The sequence below is a fragment of the Abramis brama genome (assembly GCF_963993115.1).
Source record: "Abramis brama genome assembly, chromosome: 20".
Classification (NCBI taxonomy): Eukaryota; Metazoa; Chordata; class Actinopteri; order Cypriniformes; family Leuciscidae; genus Abramis; species Abramis brama.
This window is the reverse complement of record NC_139982.1, coordinates 29,735,141-29,754,512: the sequence shown is the minus strand read 5'-3', so window position 1 is coordinate 29,754,512 and position 19,372 is coordinate 29,735,141. Positions and strand designations below refer to the sequence as shown.

General features: G+C 38.9%; 1 protein-coding gene across 4 annotated transcripts in view; it reads right to left on the bottom strand.

The window, feature by feature from the left end:
* Window positions 1–15,731: 15,731 nt before the first annotated feature.
* syt7a (synaptotagmin VIIa) overlaps window positions 15,732–19,372 on the bottom strand; it is a 126,095-nt gene continuing 122,454 nt past the window's right edge. For all 4 annotated transcript variants that reach the window (XM_084095764.1, XM_084095765.1, XM_084095762.1 and 1 more), the window contains 3 exons: window positions 18,869–18,983; window positions 18,577–18,776; window positions 15,732–17,378 (listed from right to left, as the gene is read on the bottom strand). In XM_084095764.1, the coding sequence (XP_083951890.1) occupies window positions 17,274–17,378; window positions 18,577–18,776; window positions 18,869–18,983 (420 nt within the window). In that variant the 3' untranslated portion in view covers window positions 15,732–17,273. The remainder of the gene's footprint in view (window positions 17,379–18,576; window positions 18,777–18,868; window positions 18,984–19,372) is intronic.

Sequence of the window (19,372 nt, the reverse complement as noted above, 5' to 3'; positions counted from 1 at the left end):
ATAACATAAAATATATGCTTTCCCTATAGTACATTCATATTACTGTACTTTTAACCTTATAAATGTTCCTGGACATGTTATTTGTCAATTGTCCAGCTGTATTTACAGACAAGGCCAGCGCTTTAAATTTGCAGCCTCATGCTAATTTGGCCGTCAGTCATATCCGATAAAGTGTCGAGTGCAGGCAGAATGTCACACTCAGACCTGGACAGGAACATTGTGTTCCAATCACTGACCCAGAAGCCATTTACCTTTAACTTGGCTTAGCTGATCTCCTTAGTAAAGACTGGCACGGGTGATTGACATCTGCCACAAATGACCACTGCAACAATCTGTCTTTGACATTTTCAACTAAGAAAAAAACGATGGGATGTAAAAACAGCACCTCAGGATTAGCAAGGTTATTTTCCCTCCTCAGGCCCAACACACTCACTCTGTTCCAAAACCTACTGAGATGCCTACAGCGTCAGCATTTGAGGGTGTCATAAGCATGCAAAGACCTTTCCAAATGTGCCTAATTTTAGCCAAAGACAGAGCAGCATGTATCCTTTGTGGAGAAGACAATACCAGGATGCATTACAACTGTATTATATTGCAATTCAATACGGAATAGTATTGATTAAAAAAAGTGTTATTTGTGTGTGCTACTTTTTTAATTTTTGCCATTATCTTAGCAACAATTACTGTAATCAATTGCCAAATCTCCCATGTGGAGCACTGTATTTTGTGACGCACAGAGTTGATGCTTAAGGCTACGTCTACATTAATCCGGATAGAGCGCATAGACGCTCCACACTAGCGTTTCCCAAGAGTTTCTCATCCACACCGAAACGTCGGAAAATGCTAAATTCACCTTACAGCGCATGCGTAAACCCTCATAAAAGCTCACTGAGATGATACAAACAGAACAAGACATGCTCTAATCAAGTTATCACGCAATTCTTCTGGCAGGATCATTTTATTCAGCAAAATATCACCATTCACTGATGAGTCCAGGTCGCTCTCACTCACCGTTATATGTTTGGTCTAAAAGAAAACGCAACTGCTCTTAAAGGATTAGTTTAATTTCCTAATAATTTACTCACCCCAATGCCATCCAAGATATCCATGTCTTTCTTTCCTCAGTGGGAGAGAAATGATGTTTTTTGAGGAAAACATTTCTGGATTTTTCTTCTAACAATGGACTTAATTGGTTACCATCGTTTTTAAGTCCAAATCAATGCAGTTTCAAAAGTCTTTGAAGTGTTTAAACGGGCTGTACGCGATCACAGCTGAAGAAGAGGTTGTTATCTAGCGAAACGATAGGTCATTTTAATTTTTTTTTATAATTTATAGACTTTTTACCTTCAATAGTTCGGATTGAGCTGATCAACAAGCGGACAGGGAACTACGCCATCACGTTGAAAGGTCACGCCGGCGCCGGCGCAAGTACCGCCTCACTGTTTACAATGCGACTGTATGATAGTTCAAATAGTATTGTTTGCTATTATATATATAGTAATAGTATTTACTTTTATTATATATATAGTTTTAGTATTTACAAAAATTTACTGAAAAAGATTAAGAAGGCGCAGCCATTGTCTTTCACGACAGAAGGGGCCTACTATGAATAACATTCTGATGAATATGAATAGTAGTTCAAATAGTATTGCTGGCGCCGGCGTGACCTTTCAACGTAATGACGTAGTTCCCTGTCCGTTTGTTGATCAGCTCAATCCGAACTATTGAAGGTAAAAACTCTATAAATTATTTAAAAAAATTGAAAATGACCTATCGTTTCGCTTAAACACTTCAAAGACTTTTGAAACTGCATTGATTTGGACTTAAAAACGATGGTAACCAATGAAGTCCATTGTTAGAAGAAAAATCCAGAAATGTTTTCCTCAAAAAACATAATTTCAGTGCAGAAGGACCGCCGAAACGGAGAGAAAAAGATGCGTTTTCAAATGAAAACGTATTAGTGTGGACAAGGCCTAAGAAGAGCACTTCACATCGATCACTCACGAGATTCCATGCCAGTTGGAGGCAGCTGCATGTAGGCAGCTCACTAGGTTTTGGATCAGAGCCACTGCATCAAAATATCATCATTTCCCAGCCGCAACCACAGAGGTTTGGTTTTGTGATTACAGCTGGCAATAGACTCTAAACTTTTACCCAGAAGCTACGTCTCTAATGGAACCGTTCTGTCTTTCACAAAACCCAGAATTTGACACCGCTCATCTCACAGTTGGCGGTCTAGAAGAGAGATGCCCTTTCCAACGCCACGTCTGTCTGCATCCCTTCGGCAACAGCAAATGAGGTCAAACGTAGCTCCTCTTCAAGGAAAAGTGATCGGCATCTTTTGCATAGGAACAATGTAGAATTATACAGAAAGATGAAGAATTGGAGTTATTCTTTACATCCAACAGCCCTTGTGTGTTCATATTTTCGCTGAATTTAAAGTCCATTTAAAGTCCAAGGTCCATTTAATGCTTTGTTTTTACAATGTTAAAAACCCATTCCACAGACTTCACCCTCAAATCAGCACAGAAGAAAGTCTGTATACTCCTTTTGAGCCGATCCTTGAGCATGAAATAACACAATTTTAAAGATGAAAGAAATAATTGATGGCACCAAATTATCGTCAGGGCTCAAAAGTAATATTTTCATACCTTTAGCTGTAAATGTGTGCTCTGATCTCTTCATTTCGGGGACATTTTTGTTCTTTTTTTGTATGCAGATCTGTCATGGTAGATCAATCATACTTGGTCCCAGCAAGCAATTTTGCATTTAAAAGACGTCTAATAGCCGTCCAAATACAGCCCTGATGTCTAGGCTAAAACAAGGCAAAATTTGGGCTGTCAGTGAAAATGTAATAGATGTCTAACCATAGCCCAAGAATAGACTATAGTCTTCAGTTAGATAACGTCAAAGAAATGAAACCAAACACCTTGTAATCTCTGTTTACTTTGCTTACATGATGGTATATCATACATCTCGCAAGTTATTTTGGCTAAAACAACGTTTAACCAAATTCAAGGTTATTTTGGCTAGAAGTGTGTTACTCATAGCCGGACTATATCGGGTCTAGTTAACCGTGAGACGATGGCTATTGCTTGCTGGCGTCTGTTTATCGTGCTCGCGTTGCATCAGAAAACTGGTTTATAGCCTCTGTCTTTCTCTCAAATGCTTTTCACCTGCAAAAGCTCTTTCTTAAACATATTCAGCAGTGACATGCTATACTAACTATTAGCATGTACTGTATACAAGTTTATGACCTTGTATTAATTAACCCAAATTTGAAAATTCTGTCATCATTTATTCACCCTCATGTCATTCCAACACCTCAATGACCTTCTTTCTTCTGTGGATCACAAAAGGAGACATTTTGATAAATGTTCATGTTGTTGTTGATACAACGTAAGCATATAGTGATTATGACCTGCTCCAAAAAGGGTCAAAAACACAGTAAAAGCAGTTTGTCCAGATTCTCCAGTCATTTAATCGCTTTGTGTGATGAACATACTGAAGTTTAAGTTGTTCTACACCAGAAATCATCCCCTCCGCTGTGGCTCTCGAATCTCAAATTGCATATATTCAGACTTAAGGCCTTTGCACACTGAGTCCGAAATTCGCATCCGAAATTTTCGCACGTTAAAAAATAAATACGACCTCACGTTATGTCAATCACGCTTGCACACTGCCTCCGAAACTTTCATCCGTCATAAAAAAATCTGGATCAGGTTTGATTTTCTGCGTTTTTCGCATCCGTAGCAAGCATTTTTAATGGTGTTTTGACAATTCAGAGCCACCGAATCACAAATATTCACGAATACGACTCGAATACGATACGATTCACGAAAATTCCGGACTCAGTGTGCAAGGACCTTTATGGTTTGGTGCTTGATCATGTGACGTGAGAACATTCCTGACAATCAGCATGGCACCTCATCATGTGGGATATTTGCATATAAAAATGTAAAAAAAAAAAAAAAAAAAAAGTGATGACAGACATTTTCTTTAGGGGTGAATTGTTCATTTAAAAAAACATGGCTGTTAAAATAGCATTGAACATATAAAAAATTAAAAATATATAACAACTACTCATTTTATGTCTGTTTCAAAATACATTTTTTCCTCACCCATTTCTTGAGTCCTTCTCTTCATCTCTGGAGTGTATTTCAGCACCTTCTCTCGATTGCTTTACATTTTCACACTCACTTCTCATGCTTCTTTTATTTTCTCACCCTGTCTCCCCCTTTCTTTCTCTGTCAGATCTCTCTCTCTCCATCTGTCCTGGGGGCTGCGGGTACTTTCAGTGTGTCTGGACTCCCTGTTTCCAGGAAATATCATGTCAAAGCAAATAATGCTTGCGTCCTTCCCAGCACATAAGACAGATGGAGAGAGGAAGCAAGACCGAGAGAAACACAAAAAGGTTTGGCGGTGGTGTTCACAAAGACGCCTTTATTCAGAAGCCATAGAGAGGAAGAAGATTAAAGAGGAAGAGGACGCTTACATATACAGCAGACATAGTGGATTGAACTCGGACATGTAATACAGAAACTAATAAAAGGCATGTAAACAAAGTCCCGGTTCTCTTTATTTGAAATATAGATGAAAAAATAATACATTCTAGATGAAAAATTAAGCCTAAAAAACTTGCATGAAAATTTAAAATTTTGCCTAGGCAAGTTTAACTGAAATAAAGTCAAGTTCAAGCTGAACTAAAACCGAAATAAAAAAGTTAAACAGAAATATTAAAAACAAAAAGCACATTTCTAAATTACTAAAACCTATATTTATGTGCAAAGATGGTGACTTTCATAACACCAGAAAGTTATCTTATTGAACTTATGTCATGAGTCTCTTTAATAAAATATATATATATATATTTCATAAAAAAATATATATCAGAATCACTAGATTTATTTGCACTATGCTGAGTATTTGGGGGGGGGGGGGGGGGGGGGGTGCATAACTGTCACAAAAACAACGTCAGAATGAGATTGTCGCTCTTTCATAGTCAAACTGTACAAACCATATTTAGCATTTCAAACAACACTGATTTGTGAACGTAGCCAGAGAAAACAGTCGGTGGAAACTGGAGAGACAGACGGGATGAGAGAGAGAGAGAGGGAGAGGTATGGGATAGAGGTGTGGAGGGAGTGTGTCTAATATTAGTCCGCTGTGATGTCATGATGGAGCTCCAGCCGTGCGGGGGGGTTTGGATGTGTGTTGCGACTCAAAGAGAGTCGAGAGCTCAGGATCCTGAACACTGTGTGCAAATTCTTTATTCACTCCAGGATGTACTTTAGCCTCCAGCTCTATTTATAACCCCTTCTCCGACTCTCCTGCCCCTCTTCTTTCTCTTCAGCTGCTCTTCCTCGGCTCGTTTTCCCACTCGGACAACATTCAGCTGTTTTGATAGGCTTCGACTTGATAATTACACAACCAACTGTTCGCCTGTGCATCGCTTTACACTCAATCAAACACACGTACGAATCAAGAACTGATTCTGATAACTGAACGTGTTTCATCGCATTTGGTTCCAATAACAGTTAACGGATTACTTATTCATGCTGACGTCGGAATATACTTATGATTGGCTGTTTGAGCTTCTTCTTGGGATTTAAGTCTTTGTAAACCAGTGTTTCCCAAACTTGTTCCTGGAGGCACACCAACAGCAGACATTTTCCAATTCTTCCTAATCAACTTCCAAATCAGTCTCCGAGACCTGAAACTGAAGGGTCAGATAAGCGAGACATCTAAAATGTGTATTGTTGGTGTGCCAAAACCCAATCCAAATGGGTTTAGGAGAGATCACAAACATGGCGAAGTTGCTATAATAAATGTGATTGAGTAAAACGTTTAATTTGTCCAAGAACATTTTACAATTTATTTTGCACATGCCATCACTGTTCTTCTGAATCTTAAACGTGATCTGACAACAGTGAATGCAATTGTTTTCCAAACATTGTCCAAGCACTGAAAGAATCATTAACGGAGCCATTAAAGGGGTGGTTCACCCCAAAGGAACATTTTGTCATTTACTCACCCTCATGTCGTTTCTGTCTTCCGTGTATCAGAGAAAGTCCATTTCTGAAGAATGTCCAGGGGCTCCTTTCACTTTTGAAGAACCTGAATCGTTAAATGGAATCTGAATAATTTTCCTTACGATTCCCATTCTCAGTAAAACTACAATTACAGAGATATATACGACACACACTCAGTGTGCAATCAAACTGTGGCAAATGAATATGCCATAATAAAATTAATAAGACACTCGATCTCAATATTACTTGAGCATGACAAATGATTTCAGATGCAACACCTTCTGTGGTGACAAATTCAGCCGTATTGACTTGGCAAATGATTCATTGTTGTTTCTATTTATAGACAATTACATTATTAAGATTACAACAACAAAAAAAAAACATTATTTACCATTAAGCTATGAACGAATAGATATACGAACAAATAAATATGATATGTGACCCTGGATCACAAAACCAGTCACATGTCGCACAGGTATATTTGTGGCAATAGCCAACAATAATTGTATGGGTCAAAATTATCAATTTTTCTTTTATGCCAAAAATCATTAGGCTATTAAGTAAAGATCATGTTCCATGAAGATATTTTGTAAATTTCCTACTGTAAATATATAAAACATTTATTTCTGTGAGTGAATGCAGCACAATCGCCAACATAAATAGACAACTTTAAAGGCAATTTTCTCAATGTTTTGATTTTTTGCACCCTTATATTCAAGATTTTCAGATAGTTGTATCTCGGCCAAATATTGTCGTATCCTAACAAACTATACATCAATGGAAAGCTTATGTATTCAGCTTTGAATGATATGATTCAAATACCATACCATATGATGTATACATCTCAATTGACAAAAATTGACCCATGTGACTGGTTTTGTGGTCCAGGGTCACATATATGAATGAATAAATATGCAAACCACTCACAATTTCACTTTTGGAAAAAAGCTTGAAGCAGTGATAAAGTAACGGTGAATAAAGACTCCACGCCAGCTGATGTACAAATAATTGAGTCTATTTTATTATGGAACATAGTCATAACTGTGCTCCTTAGCTCCGCCCACCCTCACATCCAATCACGTGGAAGGGTTTAGGTGGGACAGGAAAAGCAAAAAAATCCAACCAATAAGATCACAGTCCGCTCGGCCAAAAAAACAGGAGAGGCTCAAAATTGGGAACGCTTTACTGTCACGCCGCCGGACGAACGTCTCAGACGCCTCTAGCTCAAACCACGGCCCCCCAAAAACAATAAACTCTCTACTGCCCACTATACGATTTCCCAAACATTCACCAGCTCCAGAAAGCGGAGTAAAGGGTGTAGACACAACATCAGACTGCGTGTTGTACACCTGTATGCTACACTCTTAAGAAAAGAGGGTTTTCGCAGTAAAGCCATTGAAGAACCAAATAGCTTTCAATGAACAGGTCCAAAAATAACTATTTTTCACAGTAAAGAACCTTAAAATGGAAATGTTAAAGGTTCTTCCTGGAACTACAGATGCCAATAAAAACCTTTATTGTTAAGAGTGTACATTTCTAAAACTCTACAGTGGCTTTCTGTCCAAGCGTTCAAGGAATGTTCGAAGTTTTTTGACAAGTATGAGATTAACGGAAGAGCTTTAGGAAGAGCGAGGCGTCTGAAACACAAGCCGACTTCAACACGCCATCGCACGCGCGTATAGCGTCTCAGGAATAATAAACAAACACTCAAGACAAGCAACAATAGGAATGAAAATGGAAATGAAGGGGAAGGAAAAGAGTGGATCTAGACATCTAACACAGGAACGTTCTGACACACTAGCATACAGTATGACTTGTGAAAACAGACGCAAACCCTTCGCCAGCCGCTCTGCGTTCCCAAGCACTCTCCCGGGCGCCTGAACCTCGCTGTGTTCATCAACGTACAATAAACGAACAAACGTACAACCAATAGAAAGGAAACAACACATGCCATATGATGCCACTAGGTCATTTACAAAAACATTGAAAGAAACAAATGACAACGAGGAAAGAATGAGAGGATATAAAAACATATGGCATCCCTCTGCATTTACAGAAAGCATGTTTAACTGGCTTTAGATCGCATCTATACTGTTATTAACCTCTATCGACACTATTCTGTGAGTCGCTCACAGGCAGCTAAATCTATACAGTACCGTTATTCTTCATAGATTTATAGTTTTTTTTTTTTTTACACTGTACAAAGTTGGCAAAAAAATACATGAATAAATACACAGTCAGATTGTACACATTAAGCGTGTGTTGAGACTTCGCCGCTGGAGAGGTGTATCAGGGGGAACGAGAGCGAGCAAGAAGGACGCAAGCCCTAATATTCTCAAGTCTATTCAGAACAAATGCTCGTGTTATTGAAGTTTCATTACTTGAGTCGTCTCACGCCGGTCAGCACATTATAGCATAATGAACATGCGGTGAAAGTTTATAATTAAAACGTGTGTTTGTGTTACTGAAGTGGCTTTGAGGCTGCGATGCGGATTAAACTCAAAGTGCTGAGCACGAGAGAAACAGATTTTATTGCCTGTAGATTATTAGAACTTGTTGTAACTCGATTTTTTCATGCTTGGGAAAAACTTGCATGCGCAATTGGTGTTGGCCTGTCATGTCTCTATGACATTCTGGTGCTGAAATATGGAGCTTAGAGTCTGAACATACTTTTATTATTGTCCAAAAGCCGAAAATCTTACAATCTGGTGAGTTCTGATGCCAATTTCATGCGTTTTTTTGGGTGCTATTTTAGCTTGTTTAACTGCATACACGACACATATTCAAGCAGACATTTTTTGGGACATTTTAAAAAATAATCAAGAGCTCATAAGCCAATCAAAAGCCAATTATTTTCTTTTAATTTTGCTGCATGATCTGAAAATTTACTTTACTAATTTTAATTGTGCAGGTCAACATCTGTTGATTCGAAATGTGCTATATAAATAAACTTTAACAATGTGTTAACTTTTGTTTGTTCAAATCACTAACCTTAATTTTTAAGCAATAGTGATGATGCTTGCCTTAAAGGGATAGTTCACCCAAAAAATTCAATTCTGTCATTTACTCAGCCTCAAGTTGTTTCAAAAGAAGATATTTTGAAGAATGTTGGTCGTCAAACGGTTGACGGCCCCCATTGACTTCCATGGTATTTTTTCTATAGAAAGTCAATGGCAACCCCAACATTCTTCAAAATATCTTCTTTTGTGTTCAACAGAAGAAAGAAACTCATACAAGGATTGGAACGAGACAAGGGTGAGTAATGATGACAGATTTTTCATTTTTGGGTGAACTACCCCATTATCAAGTAGCATACGAGCCAGCTCATCAGGACTTAGATTTGAGAGAAATTTGGCCGGAGGGCTTCAGTTTTTAGGGTTTTGGCAGTAAATCTCCGTGTAGAGAGAGACAGGTGGATGATATCATTAAGCCCTGCCAATCACACCAGGCAGCAGCATATGGGACGCAGACAGGCTTCATGCGCTTGTTCTACACACACGCTGGACCGCGGCGAGTGTGTATCTGTCTCAGCTGGCTATCGACATGCCGTTTTGACGCAGTTCTGAGAGCTAGCTGTGCTAGTGTTTAAAACAGATGCAACCCGCATCAAACTAAAACAACATGGTGCCATTATGAAACTCATCACACACAGACTGTAGACGTGTGCATATGTGTTACAGCTATTTTTAAACTTCTCCCTTCATGTGATTGTCTGGGGCCGATTTTCACCAGTTTGGAAAAGACAAGCAATGAAAATATTCTCTTCTATGTTAAAAAAAAATACTATTTAAACTGCATGTTGTCAGTTACCACAGAGTCAGACTATAATTTCAGCTGCATTGCAAATACACAATGACAAAAATCTATTTATTTCCAAAGTTTTTGTCTCAGTCAAGACACATTTTTGTTTGGTTTTGCGGTAATTGACATGGTGTCGAGCCTAGAACACTTTTAATATGAGGTGTGTGACGTGAAGACATTTTGGTTTGTCCCTACTTTCTATTATCTGTTGCATTCACAGTGAAATCTCATTGGTCCAAAATAACACTACTTGTTTTAATATTAAACATCACATTTTCTAATTGGCTGTGATTTTGCCACTTGGGAGCATTTTGGCTTTCAATGACGACAGGAAAATCATTCCTGATTAGGTTTGGAGAAATTATAGGTAAAATTATGGGCTGGGTTTGGCAGTGTGATGTCATAGATGATTGGCAGTGCTATCTTGCTCCTTCGTTCCCCCTCAGCCTCCGCAAAAAATACGACAGGCGTGAAAATCCCTCATTCAAGAAGAGCGATCGGTCTCGTCATCAACACACGGTTCATCAGGAATATCTGTTTTCAGTACAAGTGACAAACAGAAACATGTACAATAAATTTCTTACATTTTTGCTCAGTTATATACAAAAAAAGTTTTTCAAAACATGAAATCAGGAGACTTCTTCCATTTATCATCAACATTTATGATCAAGAATAACAGAAAAACACCGAGCACGCACACACATACAGACGCACAGAGAGTCGAACGGAAATAGAAAGAGAAGAAGAATTATTACTTGTAGCGTCGTTTTTAACGTCATTCAGAAGAAGTCGCACTAAAACCCTGACAGGGAGGAGTCACGCTTCCTGACGGACAGCTCTTCAAACCAATGAGGAGAAGCGCACGGGGAGCTGGAGCTGGAAGTGCGTGAGACAGATAGAGAGAGAGAGAGAGAGAGAGAGAGATCCAGAAACTGACAGCAAATTTGGACAGCAATCTGCTGGAATATGTCACAATCGCACTTTGATTGACCATCACACACAACACACAACACAGAACCAAAACCGCTCTAGTAAAGCTCTCCTGTCATCAGAGAGAGAGTAGAGTTACCCGTCCACAGATCAGATGAGGGTTTAGATCTCTACTAAAGATCTTTTCCAGAGCTAAAATTGCACAAAAGTCCACGTCAACAAACTACATGAAGGTTGCGGCCGGCTTTGCACAGAACAAGAAAGACAAAAATGCCTGTTGATGCTTTGTTAGCGGGCAAACGATATAAGGCGCGCTAGCATATGTCTTGTAATGTGCGCTCTCCAAAAAACTAGATCTCTTTATTATCTCAAATATTTCTCTGAGACAGAAATGAGACTAAATTGAGACTTGTGCTGATTACTTGGGAGAAAAAGACCTAAGTAATCACACATGCATCTCATCAAGCGTACATTTTGTAGTGTACGCTCAGCAAATTACAGATTAGATCTCCTCACTATCTCAATGATTTCTCAGAGACAGAAATGAGAATAAATGGAGATTCATACTGATTTTTCTCCTTAGAAAATGACCTGATAATCGCACATGCATCTGCATCTTGTAGTGTGTGCTTGGCAAATCACAAACTAGATCTCCTTATTATCTCAATGATTTCTCAGAGACAGAAATGAGATTTAATGGAGATTCGCACTTATTTGTCTCCTTAGAAAAAGACCCAATGGCACATGCATCTCATCAAGTTTACATTTTGTAGTGTGCGCTCAGCAGATTAGACTGCATCTCCTCTAGTGTTTCAGTGGAGATCTCAGTGACAGATCTCAATATTCTCATCACATAATCTCCCAAGAGTTTCTGCCGTCCACATTCATTTTATAGCTCTACGTTCACATACAACCTCATTTGTGATAAATGAAACATGGCCAATAATTGAGAACCGAACAAGAGCAACTGCTAAGCAATAACATGAGGAGTTTACGAGCTGCTGAAGCGAACACCTCACACTGTAAGTGTCTCCAGCTGAGAGCCGCATGATGCAACCCGCTGCAAACATGCGCTAAACTCATTCCTATTCTTATTTTACTTTCTCGCTCTCGTCTCTGAAGAGCAGCTAATTGTACGGAGGAGTGACTGATGTACGGCGTGTGAATCTGTCTTTCTGATGATGTTTGTGTGTGTAGGAGCGAACAGGGAAACTGCAGCTGTGTGTGTGGGAGATGCTTGACGTGCTCACGCATGTGGAAAAATAGTTTTTTTTATCAGTAATTTGGTAAATTGAAGAACTGAAATTATTGTTGCTGGTTAATGAGCTGAAAAACAATTGCATGCATTTGTGATTCTATAAACCAGCATGAGTGTGTGTGTGTGTGCGCGAGAGAACTTTAGCCCAGTTTTCTTAAAAAAAAAAAAAAAGGTCCAAGCAAAAAATAATTCACAATGACACTGACTGCCAAAACAATCATACTGCTCAATAACACACACACACACACACACACACACACACACAGGTGAACGCAGGTGCACACACACATAATGAGCTGGTCAGCACAGGGGTCAGTGACCATCTCTCACACACACACACACACACACACACACACACACACACTTCAGACTGCTGACCGAGTCTCATGAGAATAACTGCTAAATAAAGCTCAAATGTCCTGCAGCATTTACTGCATTTATGCTGGAATTATTAAACAAGCAATGATTTTTGCAACAGATGAAGTGTGTCATTTCTGCACAGCAAGCAGCACGAAACAAAACTGCAAAAATAGCTAGATTTTTATATTTTTATATGCCCAAAAAGCGAGATGTTGAGATGTCGGGCTGCTCCAACAACAGACTCACAATGTTTCCAGTCTAGGAAGTCAAACCACTAATGGCTATCTTACAGCTGACTCTGAACATTAAACGTTACCTTTAGGTTAACATATGATTGTAAAAGAGTGTGTCTGGAATCTGGATGGCGTTTGTTATGTGACACACATTACAGAAGACTCAATATTTATTCTATCCAGTCAGCAGCTGCGAATGTGTGAGAGCAACACGTCACACACGCATCCAGTGCATGCACAAACACACATGTACAACGGTCAACTAGCTTCGATTGGCGAGGCAAAAAACAAGGTGACCTTACGTGTGACTGCACACACATACACTTTGAAAAAGTGCTCAAATTCTGCTTAAACACACACGCACACACTCAGCAGATGTTGCATCTTGCACAATGTTTGTGTACGCTAAAGGGTAAGATATGGAGAACGAACACAAACACACACGCAATTTAAGCTGTACTATTATCTGATTACATTGAGCGCATTAAACGCTCCACTGATCTGAGATGGCTCCTGGCTGAAAGCAGATGTAGTGCGGACCCTTAAACACAGTCTGGAAGACACACACACGCGGGTCGAGCCTGTTAAAGACGGCAGAATCGAACAGCAGAAGATCATTAGGGAGTTTTTATTCAGCTTGAGTTTACCAGTGTTACTTTAACAGCAGTTATAAAACTTTAACATAAAGAAATGAAAAGTGCATGACGTATTGAGGTCACATGACCAGATGAATATTACTTGCTTTAGCTTAGTAGGTTGTCTGAATATTCTCTAACAATTTTGGTTGTAGAATAAATCACTAATAGGTGACAAAGACGAAATGTGAATAGAATATTGTGACAATGGGTATCTGTAATGCTACATCCACACCAATAGGTTTCAGTCCAAATCAGATTTTTGTGCAAATCCAATCAGATTTACCAAGTATGAATCATAGACAGTAAAAGAAATGGACACAGCGACCCCATTGGATTCAACGGAGACAAGTGAAGTCATTAGAAGCACTCACTTCCTGATGGCTGAGCGTACTGCGCAGACTCAAACTGAGCTTGATGACGTAGATGTGACGTGAGCAACCCGTCTGTCTTCTAGTAGCTGTGCCAAGAGAAATCTGAATCATTCCCTTCCGAATCTTGCAGAGACGGAGAGCGTGAGTAGGAGCTGTCCATGAGCTAGGAGCAGGAGAAACTTTTGCTAAGTATTCTGATTAATTATTTTGTCATTTTGCCTCCACGTCCCCCCGATTGCGCGCGAGCTTCTCCTCCTGTCCATACGGTAATCTCTCTACTGTGCGACAGAGAGTCGCGTGGTTATGACGCAATCGTTAGCCTATTTTTACAAAAACTGCTTCTACGGGGCCATAACGTAAGATACAAGGTAATGGAGCCTTTTATACATTTTCATGTTTCTTTAGAAATAAATAATGGACAAATGGAGTCTTTAAACGCCTCAGATGTAAAGTTATTCGCTGTCAAAGTGACACCAAAATGAATGGGAGTCAATGGGATGCTAACAGCAGGTGATGGTCCGCTAATCAATGGCGGCGCCCGGGGAAGCATCAGTTGTTTCCGAAAGATTACCCTCTTGGTGTGAACGGCCAAAAAAATATGATTTTTACACATTTTTACAATCTACATTTTTGTTTCACTGATGAATGAGAACAGTTGAAGTCTCACAGTCAAATTAGCCAGTGCATGAGCTGTGCTAAATGAATGATGAACATTTAATTAATCTCTTGAGATAATGCATCAGATTTGGCAGCCAGTTGTTTTGCTATTGGGTTATGCACTAGTTATGTTACTAAAAACCCTTTATAGCTCAGGTCTTTTTAGGTGTCTGTCCTGTTCAAGGTCTTTGCCCAGAATAACTAGTTGTTCATGAGCCGTCCTCTGCTTCTGTTTCGATGTCACGCTGAGCATCTAAACACAACTGCACACACACTCCGTCCCCATAGTGACCCTATGGCAACGGCACCCTCCACAGAAACGCCACACCACATGCTAACACATGCCTCGTCATGCCGCTAGCAGCCGGCCTGCATAAATGACACAATCTCGCCAAACACACACACCACTGACATGTACAGAAAACAAATGATTCGACAGAGAGAGAGAGAGAGAGAGAGAGAGAGAGAGAGAGAGGTGGTCTGTCCAGCCCAGTCCAGCGTCCCCGAAACGTGCCGTTTGCTCTTTAAAACGCTCCTCCCTTAAAATACAAAAAACTATTTATTATTGTTACAAACAATTGATATTATTATATTTCTCAGTGTTACACCATTAAAAAGTGCAGCTCACATTTCTCCAACTCTTTTCAGAGGAGAACAAGAGTCTCGTAATAAGACGGAAGGAAGCCATGAGAAAATAGAGCAGCATATTCACACACTTTGATTATTTTTAACATCAATGAAGATACACATTAATGCTGTAATACACGCACAGGCCAATCTCACAAAACCTGTCAAGAACACGTCTGGGTCGTATTTCACCCCAAAATCAGAAGAAAGAAATGGGACATTTTTTTTTTTTTTGTATAAAGAAAATAAAGCCTGTAAATAAAGCACAGATTCTCATTACCACAAATTAAACAATAATGATGCATTATTTAAATGTTAAAATATTCATGCATTGTGTGCAGCAGTGTTAAATGCACAGCTTTAATGTAACTAGAATTAATCAGGAATTAATAAGAATTAATTGGATTTACAGAAATAAATACATTAATGAAAATTTTGGGGGAAATGTGCTTAAATCCCCCCCCCAAAAAATTTCAAATATTATTGCATTATATTTTATATATTTTACTATTAATATTTTTACAATATATATATATATATAGATAATATTGATTATATAAATATATAATTTTAATTGTATCATTTAAACATCATGGTAGCTTTTTGTTGTACAGACTTTAATTTATGCTTGTTTATATTTCAAATAAAAAATACTGTATTACAAAACAACTAAAAAGTAAAATGTATTAGTTATTTATGGTAATGAGCATTTGGGTGTAAATGCTTAATAATTTAGTAAAAAAAACAAACAAACTAAAAGGTCAAATTTATTAGCTATTTATGGTAGTAGCATGAAAATAATCTCACAATATTTTTTTATTTTTGGTAACTCTCCTAATGTCTTCATTTTCATTATGCAAAATATTATTTAATTTTTTTTTCATTTGATTTTGGGGATAAAGCATGACCTGGACATGTTTCCGTGAGATTCGTCCTCATCTACCTCGGACACAGTCTCATATGCACACATACGCGGGTAAAGGCAGTTTTTTCCCCGTTAACAGGAGGGTTTCTGTAGAAGATGAGCCCCTATCAGCACACACACACAAAGAAACACGTCACTAGAGCAAAGTGTGGCGAGAACTAACCAGGCGCAAAACTCTTTGCTTCTATATTTCACAGCAAATCTGGAAGAACAATTCTGATTGGTTTCTTCAAATGTCCTTTTCATGAAAAAAAAAGATGACATCAAGTTTTTGTGTGTGTGTGTGTGTGTGTGTGTGTGTGTATTTTTTTTCCCCTTCAATCTTGATTTTCTTCCGAAAGTCCCAGAAGACCTGGAACGATCCCTCGAGGAAGTTGTTTTCTTTTCTCCGCCCTGGTGGTTAATGTTTTTAACGATAATTCGGTTGGATCTACGACACGTCACTCACAGCACACGGACGACAAGGGATCCCGAGAAAAAGAGGGACTTCACTACTATTGTGCCAGCGATAAAGAGAAACCACGGAGGAAAAAAAGCAAAAGAGACAAGGATGGTGGAGTCCATTTGCTGTCTGTAAGTCTCCAGATGGCGTAAGATTTCAATGTCTGCGGCTTTCAGCTGAACCAATCGGAGATGTTTACTTAGAAGAAGAAGGAAGAGAGAGAGAGAGAGAGAGAGAGAGGAGGATAGACTGAAAGAGAGATGGAAGGAACAAAGATACGGAAAATCAGTTCAAGTGAGAAAGGCTTGGAGAGGTCAGGGATTTGGAGAAAAACAACTATAAACGGAGACGAGAAAAAAACGAGTGTTAATGGAAAGAGGGCGTCTCTTTTCCCCTCATGGCTTTAATTACAGCGGCGCTCTCGCACGGGATGTCTGAGACCTGGAAAAATACAATTCCCAGAGTTCCTGCGACTTGATCCGTTTCAGCGGTGGCCAATTTAAAGGCTGCCAAATGAGCTCCCATGAGCCTCCGGGTCTAGACGTGGGGTTGGTTGCATGAGACGAGGTGATGCGTTCACACATCAGAAAGATGTCAGACCTCTCCAGCCTGAGGAACACGGGGGAATGACGGATCAAAAAAACAGGAAACATCATCCTGGTAACGTGTAGTCGCGGCACGAGCGCTCTCAGAGCATCTGTAAATGGCTTTGTTGGATTTCGCGACTATCCCAGAGTCCCGAAAATATCAAAAGAACCGTTTTGTGTGATTAGCAATTGGTGAATAAGCAGGCCTTTACACTACATGTTACCAGAGTAAATAGAGACGAAAGTGGAGGAGAGATTCAGAAGCTCAAAAGGTTAAAGGTTACAAGAGTGGATGGCTAAAAGTACCCGTGTTGTGCCGCCTGGCAGCAAGTTTGTCTTGTGCATAAGGACGGGGTTTCGGGTCAAAGGTCAGAAGGGGTTGGAGGGAATCATGGGAGATGGAGAGGGCGAATCAGGCTTTGAGAGCGTGCCACTGCGCCACGTTTGTACGAGGCCGGCTCAACATGTCCTTCCAGTGCTTGACCTCGGCAGGACCGCTCTTCCATGACAAGTAGATCTGAGAGAGAGAACGAGAAAGAGATGCTGGTAAACAACAATGAAGGACACAGCAGGGTTCCCGCTCTTTTCAAAACAGTCTTTCCAGGTAGGGAATCGTAAAAGAATTTAACGACTCGTTTCCAGGTCCTCTAAATGAAACCATGATTCCATTAACGAATCTTTTAGTGCTTTTGAAGAACCCTATTTTCGCTGTTGACTCAGTATGAGCACCATGAGCATCATGACTATAGCACAGCGTTCTGCAACAGTGAACCATTAACAGAATCCAATGTCATGAAAATCAGTGTTTATCAGAAAAATAGAACCCAACCCTATTATAACTCAAGTATATTATATATATATATATAGACACATATTGAGAGGCTACACACTCAACACTGTATACAAATCCTCTAGCTTCTCCAAAAAAGTAATTTTTTATCAAATCAAATCATCTTCAACAATCTCTCCTGAGAGGCGCTGGGAAGTCTAATTCATTTTAGTTCATTTGGATAGTTAATTTTAAAATGAACCAATTAACAAAACTGATTAATCGCAGAAAATTTCTGCGCTGCGTCTTCTTTTTGAAGCAAAATATTTTGTTTAATACTGCTGTTTATCACTGTTTTTATAATTAATTTATATAAATTATTGTTTTCTAATTTTATTATTTGTATTTAGTGTAAATTTATCATGTTTAATACCGTTACTGTTTAGTTTTTGCCAAATAAATGCTGTTTTGATTGGAAAAATAAATATCAATTTGACTGTAGTATATTTTATGAAAAATGTATGAATAATATATCAAGATTGATCACCCTCTTATTTAGCATATATGTAGTTGCTGTTATAACTTTTTCATACTAACATAGTAACACACACACACACACACATGCATATATATATATATATATATATATATACATGTATATATTATTTTAATTCTTTTAAAGCATACTGCTTATATACTATAATAAAGGATTGAATATAATGATTTTTTATATCAAAATGCAACAAGATTATCCTACTCAAATCTGTAATAAACGAGTTAGGTCGAAAGTAATCTAAAAGTAATATTATTATCACCTAAAATCTAGATTATGTTACTGACTACACTTGTCTACATGATATTAAATCAGAAGCGGATTATCATTTTTAAGTAATTTACCCAGCACTGTTCATATACACACAATAGCACAGGATGCACATATTGTCACCTTTCCAATGACATCGTTGCGGCTCAGCCGATCCTTATCCATGACGGTGATGATGATGGTGGTCTCTCGGAGAACATGTGCGGGCACGTCGAAAGGGAAGGACTCGTTAAAAACGGGGTTCAGGCAGCGTTTGATGGTCACTGTCTTCTTCTTCTCCACTCGCTTGTCTTTGTGCATTAGCCATACTTTTACATAGGGGTCTACAACCAATCAGAGAACGAGAGTGCGTGGGTTATGCAAATGACACTATTCGATATTCCTTCAACCAGTGTTTTTGTTATTATACGAGTACCTGAGGTTCCCCCGATGTCCATGGCTTTGAGGTTGCGAGCTTTAATGATGTTAACAGTGATGGTGTTGGCAGTGGGGTTATAACACAGAGACAACAGCAGATCGCCACGTCTTCCCTACAACACACACACACACACAGAACACAAGTCTTAAAACAGGCTTGAAAGAGCTTTGAGAGTTACAGCAGGATGATTTTCAGAAAATAGTGCTATAAAGTTCAATCTGTTACTCACACAAAGCTTGGAATATAGTGGAATAGTCCTATGGTTCTTTACACATAGTAACAGACTGAATAACCATATTCATGACCTGAATAACCATTTTATGCTGAATATCGTTTTCGTTATAAGTGTGAGCTGCAGTTTTGTCGTCTGCCGCTTTAAATGCAGGAGCTCTAGATGTGAGGATGGATTCAATGAGGTTCATTCTCGCGCGTCAAGCAGATTCGTTTCTGTTCACTGATGAATGTTTATATGTGAATAAAAGCCTAAATTCAATCTGTTCA